We start from the raw sequence: 20212 nt of genomic DNA on the forward strand, positions 1-20212 counted from the left end.
TCTCTCCCACCTGTCTCCCCTTGCATCCTTGCGCTCCCATCTCATCGCGCAGCCATGCCAAGGTCAATGGTCGCGTGTATCTAATAATAAATAGGTGGGTATGCTGATGTCTTCTCTCTTCTTTTTAGTTAAAAAAATATTTTCTCATATGTTAAACCTTTTGCCACTTTATGAATTGAAAGTGGTGTCCTCAGTGGACGGTGACCTCAGGTATGCTCACGGATGCACTTCGCAAGCCAAGCCATTTTGGTGGTCGTGCCAAATGGTGCTGTACAGTGGCTGTGGAGGTGGCCCAGAGTCTTCAGCTGGCGCTCAGTATTTGGTCTGGGTCCCGACTTCTACAGCCCATTGCTTTTGTTCTCTGTTCAAGCCTTCCCTGAGAGGTTGACACCTCACTGATCATAAAATCGAGAGCTCAGCTCAAGAACTGCCTCCTCCACACAATCCCAACAATGCCAACATCCTGCTGGCACCTGTCTGCCCTCCCTCCAGTCTCCTGCGGCAGTTTCTCAGGCTTTCCTTCCAGAACCCTGCTTGTCTTAGCTCCCTTGCTAGAGGTGTAAGCTCCTCGGGTCTGGATGCCCTATGCTGTACACAGAAGATGCCACATCGCTGAACCCTCAGCCCTACTCATTAGTTGAAGAAAATGGCCACGGTGATATGTGGTTTTTAACAAATCAATTTCCAAATACAATTCTACGAGAAAGATCAAACTATTAAAGAAGGGTTTTTGTTTCCATCCATAGAATTCACAGTGTGTCCCCACACCACAGGAAATACAAACTAAGCATCGTTTTCCCTTACAATGAGTGTCACTTGAGCAAATAGAAATAAACATTGTACAAGGACTGTCTGGCATCTGCTGGAAGCCAGCGTGAGAGAAAATTCCAGCTCAGAAAATCCTAGCTGCTGACTAGAGAAGGATTCACTCTAGTTGGGGATCTTTACCAGCTGCTTAATTCCCGTGTCCAGACAAAAGATAAGTGTCTGCTTGCTGTTTTTCATAAAGCATACATCACTTATCTTAATAGAAGATATGTATCAATATCAGACTCACCCCTAATAATTAAAATGCCCAAATATTCCAGCTTTACCATCATCTTCTTTCAGTGAAATCTCTCATCCGTGGAGAAAGTCAGAAGAAAGGCTAATATACCCCCAAGAGGAAACATTAATCAAATACACTTGACCCTCATTTCAAAACACGTGCTTCATGTTATCTTTAAAGCATGTCTGAATTTTAGTTGAACCTCTTACCCAATTCAAATGGCAGGATGAGCCCTTCATCACAGATATTTTAGGTCCAGTGTTATTTTATAAGGAGAAAAATGCGATTAGAAAAATGAGTTCGTAGATTTGAAAAAAGAGATACACACACACATATATATATAATATGTACATATAGAATACCAGACAGATATTACATTCTCCAAAATATGTGGTTAAAGAAGGTAGCATGCACTGGGCCACTTGGAAAAGATGTAGAATCATTTTATTAAATTGTGGAAAAATTGACAAAATATAAAGTCGAATATTTTCTCAGGAATGAAGTCATTCATTCCATGGTGTAGAAGCAGAAATGTACAACCTCTCTGAATTCTATGCAGAGAACTCAGTGCTATACATGTAAGATGGGACACATACATGTACGATGTGATGCTAAATCCACAGATCAGCTGTTTCTGTGTGAATACAGTCTTTCTGACGGTGTACTGGTTCTGTACAAAAACTTCAGGTGTTGCTAATATTGTGAACCCTGCAGATGTACAGTGTGCCTCCTTCCCAAACTTCAGGTGCTTCTTATCCCTGCAAGCGGGGCGAGCATGACGTGTATTTCACACACTTAGGATAGTTCATAGAATTTAGACTAAGGGATTTTACAATGGCCGGTTTCCATTTTCTTTCATGGAAGCCAGCTTAATACGCAGCTTCTCAGAGCCTAGTCCTAGTACTGAGTTAAACCTCCATGCCTTTCACATCACACAATTTGGTTCATTGCAGAGAGTGTCTCCAGGGCACAGAATGTGCTCACTAATAGTCATTGAGTTGTGGTGTGAAAACGCACAAAGCAGAGGAGGTGATTGGAGCAGGACAAGATTGCTGCCTGCCAGCGGAGTCCCCAGAATACACACTAAGAATAAAAACTGCAAAACAGGTGGAGCGGGATATACACAGCCCATAAAGGAAAGAGCTGGGTTAATAAATAAAGAGGAAAGTCATCTGCCTTGTTGTGGTGTGAAGGGTATAAACATTTTTATTCCAAAATTAATAGTGAGGAGCCCATAGCTCAAGAGTGTAAATCTCACAATCCCTTTATGCTCACACACATACACACACACACGCACACACACACGCACACGCACATGCACAGATGGATGAATGGCAACAAGGATACAAGAACAACTGGGAAAAAGAAAGAAAGAAAATGTAAGAAAGTGAAATGAACTTTTTGTGAAGACAGATGTGTGAAGTGGTGTGATGTCAGGAGGCAGGAGGAAGACTCCCCAGAGTCATCCCACATCTGTCTGGTGTCCCAGGAAAAAGCCTGTCCTCTGGGCAGTAAAACACTCTGTGAAACTGGTAAAGAAGGACAAGCATTATGAGCTCTGCAGCCTGAAGTTTCAGGGACTGTCTCCCTGGGGTGGCCTTCTCTGGCTCGAAGGGACATCAGCTTTTCTGGAGACCAATCCAGCTGCTGGTGTAGCAGAGGTCAGTCAGTTCCTCCAGCCCTGGGCCCTGAGTTTGCAGAGACTGAGAGCTCCGCACAGAGCCGTGAGAAAGCATAAAGAACAAACACTGGGCATCTTCCACGAGAAGGGTTTTCTTAAATGTGCAGATTCGGGCAGCAGAATCATCACCCATGTTTAGCATCTTCTCCACTGCCCTTCAGTGAGAGGACCCTTACACATGCTGAACCCTGATTTTCACGAGGATGAATTTATAATGCAGGCGACCACACCCAAGCATGAAAATCTCTCCTTAGAAGATGGGGGCTTTGCCTTAAAATTTTTCCTGCATAACTCCTCCTGATGTGAGTCATTCACAGAAACCGCCCTAATTTTCAAAATATTCCATATTTTATGAAGTAGGCCCAACATTTTTCATCCTACAGTTAAGCAGACTGAGGCTAAGGAGGCAGGCCCACTAATTCACCAAGCCATGTAGGTAGAGACTTTTTCTACTAGGAGGTTCTGTCCCAGGCTTTCTGATGCTGAACACAGGCCTTTGGCATTCTTCTTGATTATATTCTCAAAAAACAGTATGATAAAGATAAAAACGAGAGATCTGAAAAGTGATTTTAAAATAGGATGCTCCAACCAACTGTGCATTTAACATATTTTCATTATGCGTGTTTCATGCGCACACCTTTTCCTCAATATATAGTGAAAGAAAACAGTCAACGAAAACCTCAGAGGGTTACCAAGCTCCAGTGTGTGTCTCTTCCCTTTTCCTTTTTTGTTACCCATCCTAAGACATAAAGTGACATGCTTCGGACACTACCCGGATGTTCCCCTGTCGTCCCTCATGAATTAGATCAGAGTGCAGCAAGCATGAGTGGCGGAGCCCAGCGCTCTTCTGCTCTCAACTTGGTCTGGCCCAGAGCACTTGTGAAGAAGTGTCTGGAAATCAGTATAGAGCTACTTCCAAAAGCTCCAGTTCCGAATCTGGCTCTACTGCCTTCATTTAACTGGTGTTCTCAGTATGACCTAGCTGATCCAAGCAGTTTGGGAGGGGAGGGGGTCTTTACTGAAGACATTTCACCATGACTAGAAACAGTCTCATGACTAGGAGTCTCATTCCACAAATAGCAGGGATTATTAGAGAATTATCTTGTCCCTTCAAAGTTTATACCATCTTTAAAATGTAATCCGAGATCACCAGTTCTGTAGGATGAATGACCGAAGTCTTTGTCCTCATGACAGATCCCCTCCTACGTATACAGTGGAGGCCCGCAGCAGTTCCAGAGTACGTGCGTGCTGGTGACTCTGACACCAGATTGCTGCTGCACCCAAATGCATCTCACACAGAGCCCTGCCAGATCGGCCGGCAGATGTTATTAATATGAAGGCACAGCATTGCCGTCGGAAAAGAGCGTGATTGTTGCAGTTTTAAAACTAATCAGCTTTCCAGCAATTGAAAATATGAGTTAGCTAATTTAAGTCATGGGTAGGATGTCAGCATAAGCCTATCCCCAGCCATATTCCCATCCACCCTCGGCCACGCCCCCATGCCCAGCCACACCCCTAGGCTGAACTCTTCCTCAGACACTTTTTCTGCCTTAAATTAGCAGTTTGCTCCTGGCATGTTGTAATCTACCTGCTTGACCCCTGTCAAGGAGAATGTCTTTCTATGGTACTATCTAAAAGCCCAAGGGCAATGCGGACTCAAGCCGGCATTACCTTCAAACCATAGATGAGTTTTTAAGTATGCTGTCAATGAAGATATCTTAGAATTTATCCAAACAAATCTACTTATTTGATATAAAAATTAACCAAATTTTAGAAAAGGTAAATAATTTTCTGAGATTCTCCAATCCTGTTTGTAGGATAGTATTGTCTATTCTGCCATAACCAGGTTGAAACCAACAGAATAATTATTACAAATGGAAGAAATGATTAGCATTTCCGGACTACGTGTTCATAAAATGCTCTATATTATCTACAGTGTCTTTTATAACAGTCACCTAAATAAGAATAAAGAGCTTCCCATTTTTTTGAAGTAATTAGGAAATTAGGCACATGGTACATGCCCACAGTCCCAGACACTTGGGTAGCTAAGGGAGGATTGCTTGGCCTGGGAGTTTCGAGGGCAGCCTGAGCAACACAATATTCTGTCTCAAAACTACAGTGTGGGACGAAGCTCTCACTTGTGCTGTCTGCTGTGACGGAAGGTGTGGGACCAGGCTGCTGTCAGGGCCGTAAATCCCCACCCGCTGCATTCTCGCTCTGGCTCTGGCTCCTCTAGAATCCCCTGCAGCTTCCAGTCCACAGCGCACATCAGTGGTCCCCAGATGAGATGTGATGCAGATGCAGTAACCACTCCAGGAAGTGCGTGGCTCTCCTCGCAAATGCTTTAGCCGCTGGTAGCATGAGATTAGCCAATGCCAAGGCTGGCTGAGAGCGTACATTATTTAATCATTTGAAAAAGCCTTACGTAACCTGTGAATGACGTGGTTCCTGCAAGGTGGTTCGAAACCTTGCTAACAGAGCATGATGCCTTTTCACTGGGGAGTCTCTAAATCCTCTCCCTTATAAACCAATCGTTCTGTCCACTCAGATCAGCTGCTGAGCCTTGACTCCTAGGGAAAGCCCACTACGAGTACCATTCTGGAATGCACTTGGCATTAGGTCGTCCCCGCACCTGGCACACCCCTATGTGATAGTGGATGATATATGGCATGATATGTGATCTCTGACCTCCTTATAATTCCTATGTTCTCACCTCCTTCTCTTTCCTTTCTATCTCAATTACTTTGAGCAGCATCAAGAAAAAATTACCAATCCACCAGAATGAGTAAGTCCCCCTGTGAAGCCATGAAATGCTTGCTCTTCATGACGCCATTTCATGCTTCTACATCCTAAATTCTGACCATTTTTTTCCTCCAGGAAAAAATGTCAAGTTTAGGTGCTAATAGCTCTCCTTCCTGACCAATCACTACCACCTGAATAAGAAAACCTAACAAAGCTGAGTTGACAGTTTATGTTTAGAAAGAACTTAAACAAACCTACAAAACACGATGAGATGCTAATGCCCATGGCACAAGGTCTTTGTACACGTACCGATTTGCCCTGGTTTGGCCTCCATTACTTGCCCCTTGACTGCACCCTCCTGGCTCGCTTTCCCCTCCTCACTCGGCTGCTCTCTGCCCACAGATTGGCCCACCCTGAAGGCAGCCTCCCAGACTTAGCCATTATGAATATGACCACCAGCCTGGAGAAGCCTGAGGGGCAGAAAGTGGTGGAGCCTGGGGCGGAGAGGCCAGAAGAATGTGCCAAGAAGGCAGAGAAGGGTGAGCCGGGGAAAGACAGTGACGAGTCTGAAGAGGAGGAAGAGGAATCGGAGGAGGAGGAAACCTCAGGTAACCAGCCCCTCTCCTCACCTGCCGTGGTGGCATAAATGACAGAGTGACTTTCTCCCAAGCACCTGTCTGTGTTTTTGTCTAATGAAAGTTGAAGAATAGTCTTGGTTGCTATCGTGATACTATTCATAACCCAGTTACTGCAATGATCTCCCTTTCGTCTAACTGAAAGGGAAGACGGTAGATGCTTGGCTGACCATCTATGATGGTAGGCAGAGTGTCTGTGGGGAGATCCAGAGGGGTGTGTTCTGGTTTCTGCTGCCCGTGGGAACCTCTCACAGGACCTGTCCCACTAGAGGCCCCTGCACAGAGCCACTGGCAATTCTGATGTCACCTTCAGAGACTCGTTCTTGGGAAAGGTGTTCTGAGGTTCGTCAAGGAGAGTGACAATATGCATACATTGCTAGTTCTGCTCCAACACTTACAGTGTGAGAGCTAGAGAAGGTGGTGTGTAATTGCACACTTGTCTGAGTGCCCGGCAGTGCTTTGGGCTCCATCTTTTGTCAGTAGACTCCCCTCCCCCACTCCAACTTTCTTCCCAAAACTGTACTAACCAGTGGAGTGGAATAGACATGGTTGTTGATAAATGTTAGTTGACAGAGATGCAAAACACAGAGAGTTTGGTCCCTGTGATATTTCTCAGACAGTGGCATAGCGTGGCCTCTGGGCCAAGTGGCAGATGCTGTACACATCTTAGCTGGATCTCTGCTAATGTGACATAAGAAGAAAAATTACTCTTGAAGACATGCCCCGAGGCCCGGTTACTTTCTCCAGTTCATCTCAGAAGACCCAAGATAAGGACCAGATGCCTTTTTCACATCTGGATTATACCCCACAGTGGGGGATGGGCAATTCTGCCAGACAAGTAGTTAAGGCTAGGATTTCATTATACTATTTTAATGAGGACTTTGGACTCTTCTAAAAGGGACTTATCAAAAATCCCCCTACACCCTTATTGCTCTGCTGTACACACCTCTGAATTGTTTCTTTATGTTGACTGTCCACCTGAGTCATAGGCTTTTTTGATGTAACTAAAACCTTACTCAGTGTTCAGACCAAGGACAGTCACATTACAGCTATCTCTGATGGGTTGACGTGCTCCAGAACTGAAACATGGAAAGACAAAACTGTCCTCTGTGGCTTTCGGTAAGGTTGACAGTCCAAGGCTACAGTGGTGTGAACCCCTAAGGTAGAAAATATGCAATGGTTTATTTAATTAAGAAAATTATTAGAGGGGCAGGAGAGATGGCTCAGAGGTTAAGCACACTGGCTGCTCTTTCAGAGGTCCTGAGTTCAATTCCCAGCAACCACGGTGGCTCACAAACATCTATAATGAGAATGGGTGACCTCTTCTGGCCTGAAAGCATACATGCAGACAGAACACTGTATTCCTAATAAATCTTTTTTTTTTTTAAAAAAAAAAAGGATGATTAGAAGTTGGACACACTTTATGAAACCGTACTGATTCTAAGGATGAACAAGCTGTCTCTGCCCACAAGTAGATCTGATGCTCTTACTTATTAAAGGCAAATGAAGAGCCTTAACCACCCATTTGTCATTTGTGCTTGATGAAAAAGATGTTATTTCCCGAGAGCTTGGGTCATTTAGCGTAGTCTCAAAAGTAAATCAAGACAAAGTTCTTTGCACTGATTTAATTATAAGGCCAATATAGTAACATGCTCCCTTGTGTTTCGACTTACCTTCTGAATCAGCAGCATGGCATGGGTCGGGGTCTTGGGTGCTTCCTCTCCAGGCTCATAGCACGCATCTGCTAACTACTGAGCAGCCTCTCATTTCATCCTGAAAGCTACAAGAGATGCTCTGATTAGTAGCACCGGCCATGGTCATGCTCCTGGCTGTATTTACTGCCTTGCAGATCTAAGGAACAAGTGGCTCCTGGTGATTGACCGCCTCACTGTGCTCTTCCTAAAATTCCTGGAGTATTTCCACAAGTTGCAGGTGTTCATGTGGTGGATCCTGGAGCTGCACATCATCAAGATCGTCTCGTCGTACATCATCTGGGTGACCGTGAAAGAGGCAAGTCTTCTTTTGCCGGGCACTCCCAGACTGCACAGGGCATGGCAGGTCCTCGTTTCCTCTGTCTAAGCATCCGTGGCATTCGTGTTACAATGCCCCTGGCCTTCAGGGATCAAGACACGTGTGAGTGTATAGGCTTCCTTATCCAGAGGACTTAAGGTTAGTGGAGTGGAGAAGGAGACAGAGAAAGGAGGAGAAAGGCCCGTGGCTTAGTTTCCAGGCGGCTTGGCTTACAGCAAAGGCTGCTTCCTGGAGTGTGTGTAGGGGGCTGGCTTTCTGCCCCATGTGGGCTTTCTGCCCCCATATCTCCCAAAGTTCTCTTTGAGGGAAAGAGTAAAATTCCAGTTTGTGTTGCCAGGGAGTAGACTCGGGTTCCAAAATATAATGAACTCTTTATGGTAGTTCATTTCACTTGCTTTCTCTGTAAGGTATGAAATCGGCAGTACGCTTGACTCCTCCTTCTGTCTTACTTCCTGGTAAAGGAAAGGATCATTCTGTCAACCATTCCTTCATGTTCGCCGTGGAGAAACAAACTTCATTCAATTTAGTCGTCAAATAGTTTTTGAATACTTCTAATCATGACGTCAGCCGAGCATCAGTCTTTCTTGCAGACCTCTAACGTTCCTGGATGGCTTTTCAGATGGTAAAAAGTCAGAATCTTTACCCTCAAACCTGGGTCAAGACCCTGCGGCCTGAAGCTTGTAGGGAGTTCGACCACAACACTCCAGGCCACGCGCCTTGGCGCCTCAGACAAATGGAGGGATATGCTTCATGCAGAGGACATCGTGGCGTCCAGTTCTGCCCCCATCCCTGGATAATCAGAATCTCGCTACACTCAGGGATGAGCAGTGTTTCCCTGGATATTTTGATCCGTCTGGATTGTTTGCAGACCAAATAGTTTACTGGTTGTTATTATTAGTTTTTATATATCTTTATTAATTAGCATACAAAATAGCAAGTTTCCTTATGACATTTTCATACATATTTTGTTTTGACTGCTTTCCCCTACCCCCGTTTCTCCTCATATTGCCCTGGCTGCCATTCCCGCTGTACCTTTCTCCTCTGGTATTATCTGTTTTTATATCACATATACCTAGTCCCCTCTCCAACCCCTCCTTAAAGCTTCTTTTCTGCTATCTCATTGGTCCCTTTCTAGTTTACTGGCCTCTGACCATACTCACTGGCCCATAAACAAACATATCTAACACGGATTCACTTCTGATGAGCATCCCATTAGACTCTTGTTGTCAGGGAGATGGTGTGAGCCCACGACTTCCTTAGCTCATGGTGCTGCCGGAGAACAGGAGTTTGGAGTCAGGTGCATGGCATTTGGGCCAGCTTGGTGTTGAATGATGTAGCTCACCATGCTGAAGCCATTTTCCTATTTGTGAGATGATAACAATACAGATATCTTCCCTGGAGAGACTCCTCGCTGCTGTCCTTTGCCAGGCACTGGGGACCATGTCCTGTGACGCACATTTTGCCCTCTTGTCCTAGCCCTTCCCTTCTCTGTCTCCCTGTGTCGCCCTTTGGCTCCAGGCTCTGTGCACAGCCTACTCTGCCTATTCCCCATCTGGAGGACGAGTGTATATGCTCCGGAAGCCCAGTGCTGCCAGTCTACACCCACAAATGATGAGGCCTTGATCTGTCCGCAGCCCACTGCTTTCTCTGATGGGTAGTACACGACCTCATGCCTTGTGTTCCCCAAAACACTCCTGCCAGTGAGCCCTAAAACAACCCATTGCCCACGTCGTCTCTCCCTTTATATAACTAAGAAATACACATCTTTTCTCCGTCTGAAACCTCCTCCATGTTGCAACTGGACATCCTTTCCAGGGTGTAAAGGGGATCACATCAGACCTGTCTACCTAACATGTTGTCATGGATAGCTCCTATTCTTATACTCTCATGGAGTTAAGAACCTTACACTATAGCCCAGACCACCTCAGGAGTGCCATTCCTGGATCATCTGGGAGATGTGGGGTTCAAATCGCATGTCCCTCATATTAGATAGCTTGCTTCTCCGGGAATGCAGCTGACATTCTCTGTCATCTATAAGGCCTAGGGCCTGCAATCCCCCAGCCCACATCACTCCTATTTAGATAATTCCGTTCTCAACTCAAATTGCTGGCAGCTGGACCATCTTTCTCTCCAGGAGTTAGGCTAAGCCAGGAACCCCCATTACAGCATGGCTCACCCGTTCAGCGTGCTTGTTGTGTGGCTTTGTCTGGGACATTTATGGATTTTGTGTTTTTTACATGCTCCCCGAGGGCACAGAATCCTCACCTTGAACTCGATTAGGAATTAAGACTTACTATCTCTGCTTATCCCTTAGAAAATGAAAACAAGTGCAAATTGCATGTACTGCCTTTATACAGAGAGCCTTAAAGATATACAATGAAAGAAATATGAGGTTTACTTCATAGTAAATACCTTTAATACAATTTTCTCTTTAACATTCAAATTGACCCTACCTTTGGCTAAGGGAGAAGAGTCAATTCATGGATCAAAGGGTTTTGATAAAACACAGCATTCAGTTTGTTTTACTTTCTGGGTTGTTGAATATTCCTATAAACAGCATATCTTTCTCCTTTGGTTAATTTGGGGCGTCATCTCTTTCTATCTTACTATCTCAGCCCTTAATTCTCAGAGAGAATCTTTGCCTCTAGTAGTGATTAGTGAATAAAGAGAAGAGTCGTCAACAGCATGCTGCATACAGATTTTCACACTTTCTCAGTTTTCATTGTCTAAGCCAGATTTGGAGCCTCTTCTCTGATAGGTCACAGAACTTGATGGCTGCTACATATTCAGTTTTATAGTGAGTGCATGCTGTAACTTTCACCTGTGAGTGTTAGTAGCCCCGAGAGAAGGTATCAAAATAAGTTAATATGTTTTGTGGTTGAAGAAGAAAGTGGCACTTCTGTAGTCTTCAGTAAACTTTGAGCTGTGGAGACTGATTAGAGCCGAAGGCATCTGTCTTCTTGATAAACACTTGCGTGGCTCAGAGCCAATAGTCAAGCTGAACTCATTGTCCTTACCCTTAAATTAGCATATTCTTGATATTTCAAAAATTAGCAGTGATATTTCACCCATTGAGACTCCCCCCCCCCAAAAAAAAAACTGATGTCATGTCTCACAGTTTCTACCCTTAATGTACCATGCTCAAATTAGTTGGCCATCAAGTCAAGCTAATTTTACTTTCTGTTCCAATCCAGTACAAGTATTCCTTTTAATGCAATCTCAGAACCACATACTTCCATGTAGCCATGGAATCCCTAACTCCGCTTCTCCACACTGCTGTAGATTTGGGCTCTGGCCCTACCTTTTGCCTTCATTTCCTCTGTGCCACTTATCCAAATATGTTACAAATCTTCTCTTCAAACTCTCTGCCACAAGACCTTTTTCCTGCAGAGTGAGTTCATGTGCCATTTCATGGTTCAAAAGGGACATGTCAAAGTTTGACTTGCAGCTGCATCTCCATCCTCATCTATGACCAGCCCTAATATTTCCCATTATCCATTGGCCTATCCTCACCATGCTACCTCTTGCCTTCATCCTTTGCTTCTGTATCCTTGGCTGTGAGCATACTTTGTATCTTCCACAGCCTGTGGACCCTTCAGGATGCTGTTATAGGGACATTTACAACTATGTATATAACTTAGCTACTGTTATTATTATATTGATACTGATTGTATGTCTGTCTGCTTTATGAGATAGAGTATCTTTAAGACCACAGCGCCCCTATATCCTTGGAATGACCAACACTTAGAACAGTACCTTACACATAAGAACCTAGCCAGTTTTTGCTGAACTGGAATCACATTGTCCTGTCTTGTGAATGTTGTGCCATGCCACGTATTTCTGTCCCCATTTCTGATTTTGTGTTTCCAGGTGTCTCTGTTCAACTATGTCTTTTTGATTTCTTGGGCATTTGCTCTGCCCTATGCCAAACTCCGCCGCGTGGCTTCTAGTGTCTGCACTGTCTGGACATGCGTGATCATCGTCTGCAAAATGCTGTACCAGCTGCAAACCATTAAGCCTGAGAACTTTTCTGTCAACTGCTCCTTGGTGAGCCTCGAAGTTGGGGGGTTCTTTCTCAGTGACCTTAAGAGGATCAGGGGAGATATTCTGTTTAACTTAACTCACCTCACCCATGTTAGGACCATTCTGGCCCCTTGGTGGACTGAAAGCTGCTCTTAACCTGAGACTCCTCCCCAAGTGAAATGGGTCTTCCCCTCCCAACCCCACAGAACTCCCTTTGATCAAGGCTGAAGGGGATCATTCTGAACACTGTCAATCTCATAAGATGTTGTCATCCCACTTTCTCTTCTTTCCAGCCCAATGAAAATCAAACCAACATACCCCTTAATGAGCTGAACAAGTCTCTTCTCTACAGTGCCCCTGTTGATCCCACCGAGTGGGTCGGCCTGAGGAAGTCCTCCCCTTTGCTCGTCTACCTGAGGGTAAGGCTTTCTTATGTCTCATCTGGGCCTCTGGGCCTCTATAGTTTGTTACTTTCCCCATTAGATGCTTCCTAACCCCTCCAATGGTAACTTTGTTTTCTTAGTAGATCTCAAAAATGACTAGACATTAAAATCAGTATTATACAGTGTTATTTTGTGCTGAAAGAAATCAACTTAGCAGCCTGAGCTCAGTTCATTGAAATACACCAACACCTTCAGCAACAACTCCTTGTATAGCTGTTAAAGGACAAAGTTGGTGGGCACATCAGACCTGAAGCAAGTCCAACGTGCATTGTTAAGTGTTTGAAAAAGGAAAAAAATTTAACACTGTACACATTATAACCTTTTCTAGAAATAAAGAAAAGCCCTAGATAAAAATCTACCAGACTGTTAATAGTAATTATTTCTAAGAAGGAGATATAACAGCATTACAAGAAATACTTGCTATTAATTTCTGATTCTTGAACATCTAATAAAGAATACATATTTACATTACAAAGTAATATAGCATATTTTGATCGAAAATAATCATTGAGACTTAATGAAATAAAAGCCGTTTAGATTCTTATACATTTTTGTACATTTCATTTTGATGAATAACTCAAGAAGCCTTAACCATTGTCCTAACTGCTGACAAGACCCTTAAAGATGAAATCTTTACACCTGGGGGTTTTAAATGTATTAAACACCATATTCTGTAATTTCTAGATCTTCTCTAACAGTTACTGTCCCAAGAGCTGTCACGTAAGACAAACTGATATTTGGAAAGTCTGAGAGATGGCCTCTGCCATCTATGTATCTACCCTCTTGTTGTGACTATTGCTATGACAAGGACTTTTCCATCTTGAGCTTGCTTCTCAGCAAGCTCTCTCTCTCTCTCTCTCTCTCTCTCTCTCTCTCTCTCTCTCTCTGGACAGAGGACAGAGGTGTTAAATTCAATCTCTGTCATCCTGTTCCCCAGCTCAGTGACTTTCCCAGATATCCCTGTAATATGTTGCATGTAAGTGTTGCAAACAAGGTCAGACTATCCTCCTCTAGGATCTCTGGATGCTGTTCCCTTGGCATGTGTCATATACTTACCAAGCAAGGAAAAGAAACAACCACAGTCTTATGTCCAGAGAGGCTAGATCCTACGACCACAGCAGTTCCCACTTCACAAGGAAGTTAGGTCCTCAGTAAGTAAGACAGAGAAATAGGCTCAATGCTACACTGAATACAGTGAGATCTAATATGACATTGCTTTTTAGACATCCAGACTTGAATACGGTGATTTCCTGTAGTTGTTCCGAAGTACCAAATCACGAGGCCTTTGGGATACATAGATGTGCTTTCTCCCTTTCTGCTTGTAGAATAACCTCCTGATGTTGGCAATCTTGGCCTTTGAAGTCACCATTTACCGCCATCAGGAGTACTATCGAGGCCGAAACAAACTGACCGCACCAGTGTCCAAAACTATATTTCATGACATCACAAGATTACACCTAGATGATGGACTTATCAACTGTGCCAAATATTTTATAAACTACTTCTTCTACAAGTTTGGCCTAGAGGTGAGTTTTCTTGCTCATGTGTTTGCTATTTTTTCATTTGGACTGGTTGGTCACTGAAGTCGTTACACATTCCTGTTGCACTGAAGCTGATGCGTTTGCTTAGCTTAAGTTGGAGTTTTCAAAAGCCAGGAGTTAGTACCCCACTCCATAGCAATGCATGTGCTCCCTAGGTCTCCAGAGCCATCTAAACACATCTGGACTGTCATTTCTTAATAAGAATAGAATGGATTTCCTGTCTTCATGTGCATTTTGAATGTATAAACTGTGAGGGAGACTCTTGTGACCTGAAATGGTGATGAGAGACTAGTAATAAGCTGAGCAGAAGAATGGGATTCTATCATGATAATCTATAATGGAAATGATGGAATGAATTTGCAGTGGTGATATTTTAACCAGGACATCATAGCTATCATTTTTGCCACTGCGGAAGCCATTACTATGAAAGGCACAGTCAGTTCTCTCCGAGGTAAATCATCTAGCATTCCCATATTCGTGCTAAAAGACACTCAACAGCGACACTCCTCGGGGAACTGTGCATGTGCAGACAGAGAAATCCTGGTCTCTGGTGTCCCTTCCATATCTGATAAACCCAACCTTTCCTGTCTCCTAACCGTCCTTACACAGACCTGTTTCCTAATGTCGGTGAACGTGATTGGACAGCGGATGGATTTCTATGCCATGATTCATGCCTGTTGGCTGATCGGTGTCTTGTATCGACGCAGAAGAAAAGCCATCGCGGAGGTCTGGCCCAAGTACTGCTGCTTTCTGGCTTGCATCATCACCTTCCAGTACTTCGTCTGCATTGGCATCCCACCTGCCCCCTGCCGAGGTGAGCACTCTGCCCAGGGAGTCTGCCCTGATCCCAACCATAGGCCATGCACAGCGGAGAAGGTAGAGATGCACCAGGGAACTGATTGTGCCTGCTCATTCCTGCCCCCCGCAGATTACCCATGGAGATTCAAGGGTGCCCACTTCAATGATAACATCATCAAGTGGCTGTACTTCCCGGATTTCATCGTGCGGCCCAACCCTGTGTTTCTTGTCTGTAAGTGTTTCTTGTCTGTGTTTCTGCTTGTAGGACCACTGGATGTAGGTATTTGGGCTTATATTTGTTATTATTTTTCATGTGTTAGACGTTATTGCCTTTAGTTCCTCTGCTGAACTTATATATTTATATGCAAAGTGATCAATAGTGCCTACTTGTTTGCTTCCATTTGCAAAATGAATAGATCAACATCAAAGTTTATTCACTTCCCAACACCTCTCCCATTCAAAGATAGACTAGAGAGGGAACTTTGCAAATTGAGTCCATTTCCAGTTACCATAGCAGGAAGACCAAAATGAGAGACAGGGTTGTGGCAGCCCCGGGGAGCCCACAGATGTCAATCACAGGAGAGCTGCATACAAAACCTTCCAGGATCGCTGGAAATGGATGGTTGGAGCAGCACTTCCAAAACGCTCAGGATTGACAGTGTCATGGAGAATTCGAGTGACTTCCGTACTACAGAAAGTTTGGGGTCATTTTAAAAACAAGGAAGCCACCCATGCCTTGGGTGCAGTCCAGAGACCTGGCCAGAAGCTCTGCTGTGGGCAGCTCAAAGCCGTGCCCATGTTCTTTCTATGAGCTGTCTACTACATTTGCCTGCTCACATCTGCTCAGTGTGAGCCCCGAGAAAAGTCTGGTTACAAAAGCGAAGGTACTGGTGAGAGGAAAGAGCAGAAATGTCCATCTCTAGCTCCCGTGGAAAGATGTGCCAGTGTTCCAACAGCTTTCTCAGCACCGGGAGGGGCAAAGTGCACCACACCCCAAAATTCATCGAGGTGGGCACCTAGCATTTGGACATGACAACACCCAGATGCCACCATTGCCAGCTCTCCAGACCTGATACTCCCTCTGCTGTCCCTATACTGGGTCAGGAAATGGGGACTTGGTCCCGACTTTAGAAGCTAGTATGCTCTTTGGGAACACAGCTCACTTGTTTGCTAAGGCTCACGTGTGCCACGTGGTGACCGTGTGTGGCCTTTTAGAAACTGAGGAGTGGCTGCTTCTGTCTTGCCAGATGACTTCATGCTGCTCCTGTGTGCCTCCTTGCAACGGCAGATCTTTGAGGATGAAAACAAGGCAGCTGTGCGCATCATGGCGGGGGACAATGTTGAGATCTGCATGAACCTCGACGCAGCCTCATTCAGCCAGCATAACCCTGTGCCAGATTTCATTCATTGCAGGTAACAGCAGCATCACCTCCTGATAGGCAATCTTTGTGTGCATGGTCATTCAAACTGCCCTTTAACTACAGTTCTGTCAGTATCATACCAGGGAAGTAGATCATCCTCCGCCTTACACCCTTGAGTCCCTCTACTCCCTGCCGAATGCCTTGCATGGCCCCAGTCCCTTCCAACAGAAAGGACTGTTATTGTCTTAGTCCAACAATACCGTAGGCAGCTCTCCAGCAAGAACTCTCTCCACCCCTCCTCTTCCCTCCCCCTCCTTCCCTATTTATCTTCTTATCCCTCTCCCCATTTTTGCTGTCCATCCACTTGACCCTTCATCAGCTCTCTCTCTCCTCCACCTCTCATTTAGTACTTATCTCTCCTCATCTCGAACCTCCCTCATCGTCACCGTGCTTCCTCATCCTTGCCCCTCCTCATCACCTCCTCTTCTCATCTCTTGCCTTTATCATCCCCTCCTCACCCATCCCCCTAATTGCCCCCTCCTTATCCCTGTACCTCCTCACTGCCCTATACTCACTACCCCCTCCTCATCATACTGCCCCTTTATCACACCTGCTCCTCTCTTCTGTCTTCATCACCCCTCGTCCCAGTCCCTCCTCACCACTCCTGTCTTTCCCCCTCCTCACCTGTGTGTTCGGGAGCCCCAGGAGTGAAGCCCCCAGAGCTGCCTTGTGTAGTTTTGTCCTTATGCCGCATCTCCCTGAGCCCTGTGTGAGCTCCCTTTACAGCACTCTGTCTGCCCTCCCCCTCTTTCCAGCCAGGGGACACTCAGCCTTGCCTTCCTGAGCTTTTCCTGGGAGCTTTTTCCACAAGCCCAGCTCAGTCTCTCATGGTGCAACCTTTCTGCATCTTGGGCTTTCTAGACTTAGTTTCATCCATGTCCTGCCTGATGTCAAGCTCCCCTTCTATCCTCATCCTAGAAAGCCTTTTAGATTCACCGTCGAAATGGTATAGGAACCTAATAGTACTGTGGGATCTGGCTAGGCCTGATCCTCTAGCCTCTAGGGCTCATGGCTTAGTGTCTGCCCTCTCCCACTGCTGGAAAGACGTGGGCAGAGGCAGAGAGATTGCCCTGGAAGTACACAGGGCACCTGCGTGGCACCCCAACATCTGCCTTCAGAGAAGAGTGACATGTGTCACTGACTCCCTGGGGTTGTCGTTTTAAGAACCTGTCTGCTTTTCTAAAGTGTAAGCATAAGGGGCAAAGGTCCTTCTAACTGTTTGGTTTTGTTTGTTTGCTTGTTTGGGGGCGGGGGGCGGGGGGCGGGGTCTATATTTCTGCATAGTCCTGAGTCTATATAGTACATGCATAACTTAACTAGCTTCCATTACCCAGCTGTTTTAGGTGCCAGACTTCACTCCAAGTGCCTTACTTATATTGCCCCATACCAGACAGAGTGACATCTCTAGCCACCTCTGGTGGGGCACAAGCTGTCACATTCTACTGTATCTGTAACAAACTATTAGGTTTATCTCATCTCAAGAATGGCTCTCCTGCTTTGTTTAGAAAATTAAAGGATTATAATTGTAATTTCAGAAAAAAATACAATTTTTGTTAGCCTCTTAAAATCAGTAAGTATAAAAAGTTCACTTATTTGATAAATGCATTAAGATACATCTTGCTTCCCAGTGCTGCTGGCAAGGCCAAGGACAGAGCACACTTTACAGAGATGATTTATTAACCTCCTGCAGAAACGCAGCCCGTTAAGCAAAGAGTGAATCTAGAATTTACTCTCTGATCCTTTTCCTAAAACCCCAGAGGAAAACTTCCAGAGCAAGCCCTCAAAGAAGCTGTGGTCAAGCAGAGTTGAGCTCTGGCCAGCAGCTGTACCACTTGCCGCCTGCAAAGCGACCCAGGTTCTGGGAGCTTCCGCAGCTGCCAATTGTTGTAGAAAAGTCTAAGCCCCATACTCTGGTCTCACCTCGCATCACTAAAGCCGGTGTGGATGGACGGTGCCCCAGAGAGCCTTGAACTGACCCAGTGACATCCAGACACAGAATATGAGAGTTATTCTTCCATCGATGAGGAGGGATTGTTTTTACTTCTACTTTGTATGTAGTATGTACTTTTTTTTAATATAATAACATAAACTTTTAGTTCCTTGAAAGTAATCCATTGCTCACCTTCCTGTTAGCCAAGCAACACCTATATCTTGGAATGTTTTTAGCCTTGTAATTAATTATTCATGTCTACCATAGAAAGACAAAGAAAATTTTGAATATTCAAGAGGTAGGCAGAAAATGTTCTGGGGGATTTGTTATTGCTGTGGTTTTGTTTTTTTGAGACAGGGTTTCTCAGTGTCACAGTCTTGGCTGTCCTGCAACTCACTAGGTAGACCAGGCTGGACTCAAACTCACAGAAATCCACATGCCTCTTGCCTTCTGAGTGCTGGGATTAAAGGCATGCGCCACCACCACCCTGCCCAGAAAAATGTTCTTATTTTGTGAGAAATTGGTCACAAATGAGATGATGAGAAGCATACTTAGACATGATGTTTTCCTCAACTTATCTATTAGTCTAGTACTGGTTAGTTATACAGGGCTTTCTTATGCAGCAGGCAGTGGTATGCAGAGGCCTTGGCACACATTTTGCAAAATACAAGGTTCTCTGCCCCTAAAGAAGAAGTCTTGATTTTCTTTGTGTAGCAATTACCTTTGTATCGCTCGGGTGTGTCTTCCAGATCTTACTTGGACATGTCTAAAGTGATCATCTTCAGCTACCTCTTCTGGTTCGTCCTCACCATCATCTTCATCACGGGAACAACCAGGATCAGCATATTTTGCATGGGTTACCTGGTGGCCTGTTTCTATTTCCTGCTCTTTGGGGGTGATTTGCTACTGAAACCCATCAAGAGCATCCTCCGCTACTGGGACTGGCTGATTGCCTACAATGTGTTTGTGATTACCATGAAAAACATACTGTCGGTGAGTGGCTCCCACTACATAACACACTTATGGTTCCAGTGTAAGAATAAGCAGCCTACTTGGTGGTTCCTAAAAGCCTTGTACCCTCACACGAGTCTCAAAAGCCACAGCCAAGACATCACCAATTCAGGCTTCAGCGCCCACTTGCTGCTGCTGGTTTTCCCACTTCACACAGAATCTTTTCCATTCCTTTCTCCCATTTCAGGGTCACGCAACTGAAGGTGACACATTCGACAAACAAAATCTAAAGTGGTTTGCTGCTTAAAATCCCATCCTTCCTAGGAATAAGCTTCCATCTCCTATAGTGTCACTCTGAAGTGGCCCTTTTATGACTGTGCTGGGGTCACTGGATGTCTTCTCTTATCATGTACATCAAGAAGGAACTCTCTTGCCTAGAAAGAATTGTAGGATATGAGACAAATTGAGATGTCCTCTGGAACTTCCATGAACTCCCAGACCTTCAGCTTCCTCATATTGCACAATTTTTGCAGAGAGCCCACACACATACTCCTGTGTGTTTTACATCATCTCCAAATAGCATAAATACACACTTCAAGTACCTGATACACAAACAGTGCGCTACTACACTGTTTAAGGGATAATGACAGTGAAAAGTGTGTATAGATTCAATACAGGTCCTCTCCCACACCAAATATCTTCTATTCAAGGTTGGTTCCTAGGATGTTGGACCAATGAGTGGGAAGGCAGTGTATCATCCATACCAGCCCTAAGAACTCTACTCTTCAGCTTAGATCTGGAGTGATCTTCTGGGGATCAGTACATGTTTGAGTCATGTAACCTCTGAGAAAATAATTTTACCCAAATTATAGTTCTTGTCTTAGTGCAGGCCCATAGGGTCAAGGCATGTTCTACAGTAGTCTGGTTCTCTTTGTAAAAAGCAGTGCTTCTAGTGCAGAAGCATCACA

At 44.8% G+C, this 20212-nt stretch overlaps 1 protein-coding gene across 5 annotated transcripts in view; it reads left to right on the forward strand.

The window, feature by feature from the left end:
• Positions 1 to 20212, forward strand: part of Piezo2 (piezo type mechanosensitive ion channel component 2) — a 340070-nt gene that overhangs the window by 262809 nt on the left and 57049 nt on the right. For all 5 annotated transcript variants that reach the window (XR_007594600.1, XM_050157961.1, XM_050157964.1 and 2 more), the window contains 9 exons: positions 5874 to 6079; positions 7956 to 8116; positions 12008 to 12184; positions 12454 to 12579; positions 13929 to 14129; positions 14754 to 14958; positions 15073 to 15174; positions 16190 to 16355; positions 19043 to 19286. Coding sequence is in view for 4 of the 5 variants with exons in the window: in XM_050157961.1 (XP_050013918.1) it covers positions 5874 to 6079; positions 7956 to 8116; positions 12008 to 12184; positions 12454 to 12579; positions 13929 to 14129; positions 14754 to 14958; positions 15073 to 15174; positions 16190 to 16355; positions 19043 to 19286 (1588 nt within the window). In the remaining variant the exon portion in view is untranslated. The remainder of the gene's footprint in view (positions 1 to 5873; positions 6080 to 7955; positions 8117 to 12007; positions 12185 to 12453; positions 12580 to 13928; positions 14130 to 14753; positions 14959 to 15072; positions 15175 to 16189; positions 16356 to 19042; positions 19287 to 20212) is intronic.

This window comes from Alexandromys fortis, unplaced genomic scaffold, assembly GCF_014885135.2.
Source record: "Alexandromys fortis isolate MF-2015 unplaced genomic scaffold, M_Fortis_MF-2015_v1.1 scaffold_94, whole genome shotgun sequence".
NCBI lineage: Eukaryota > Metazoa > Chordata > Mammalia > Rodentia > Cricetidae > Alexandromys > Alexandromys fortis.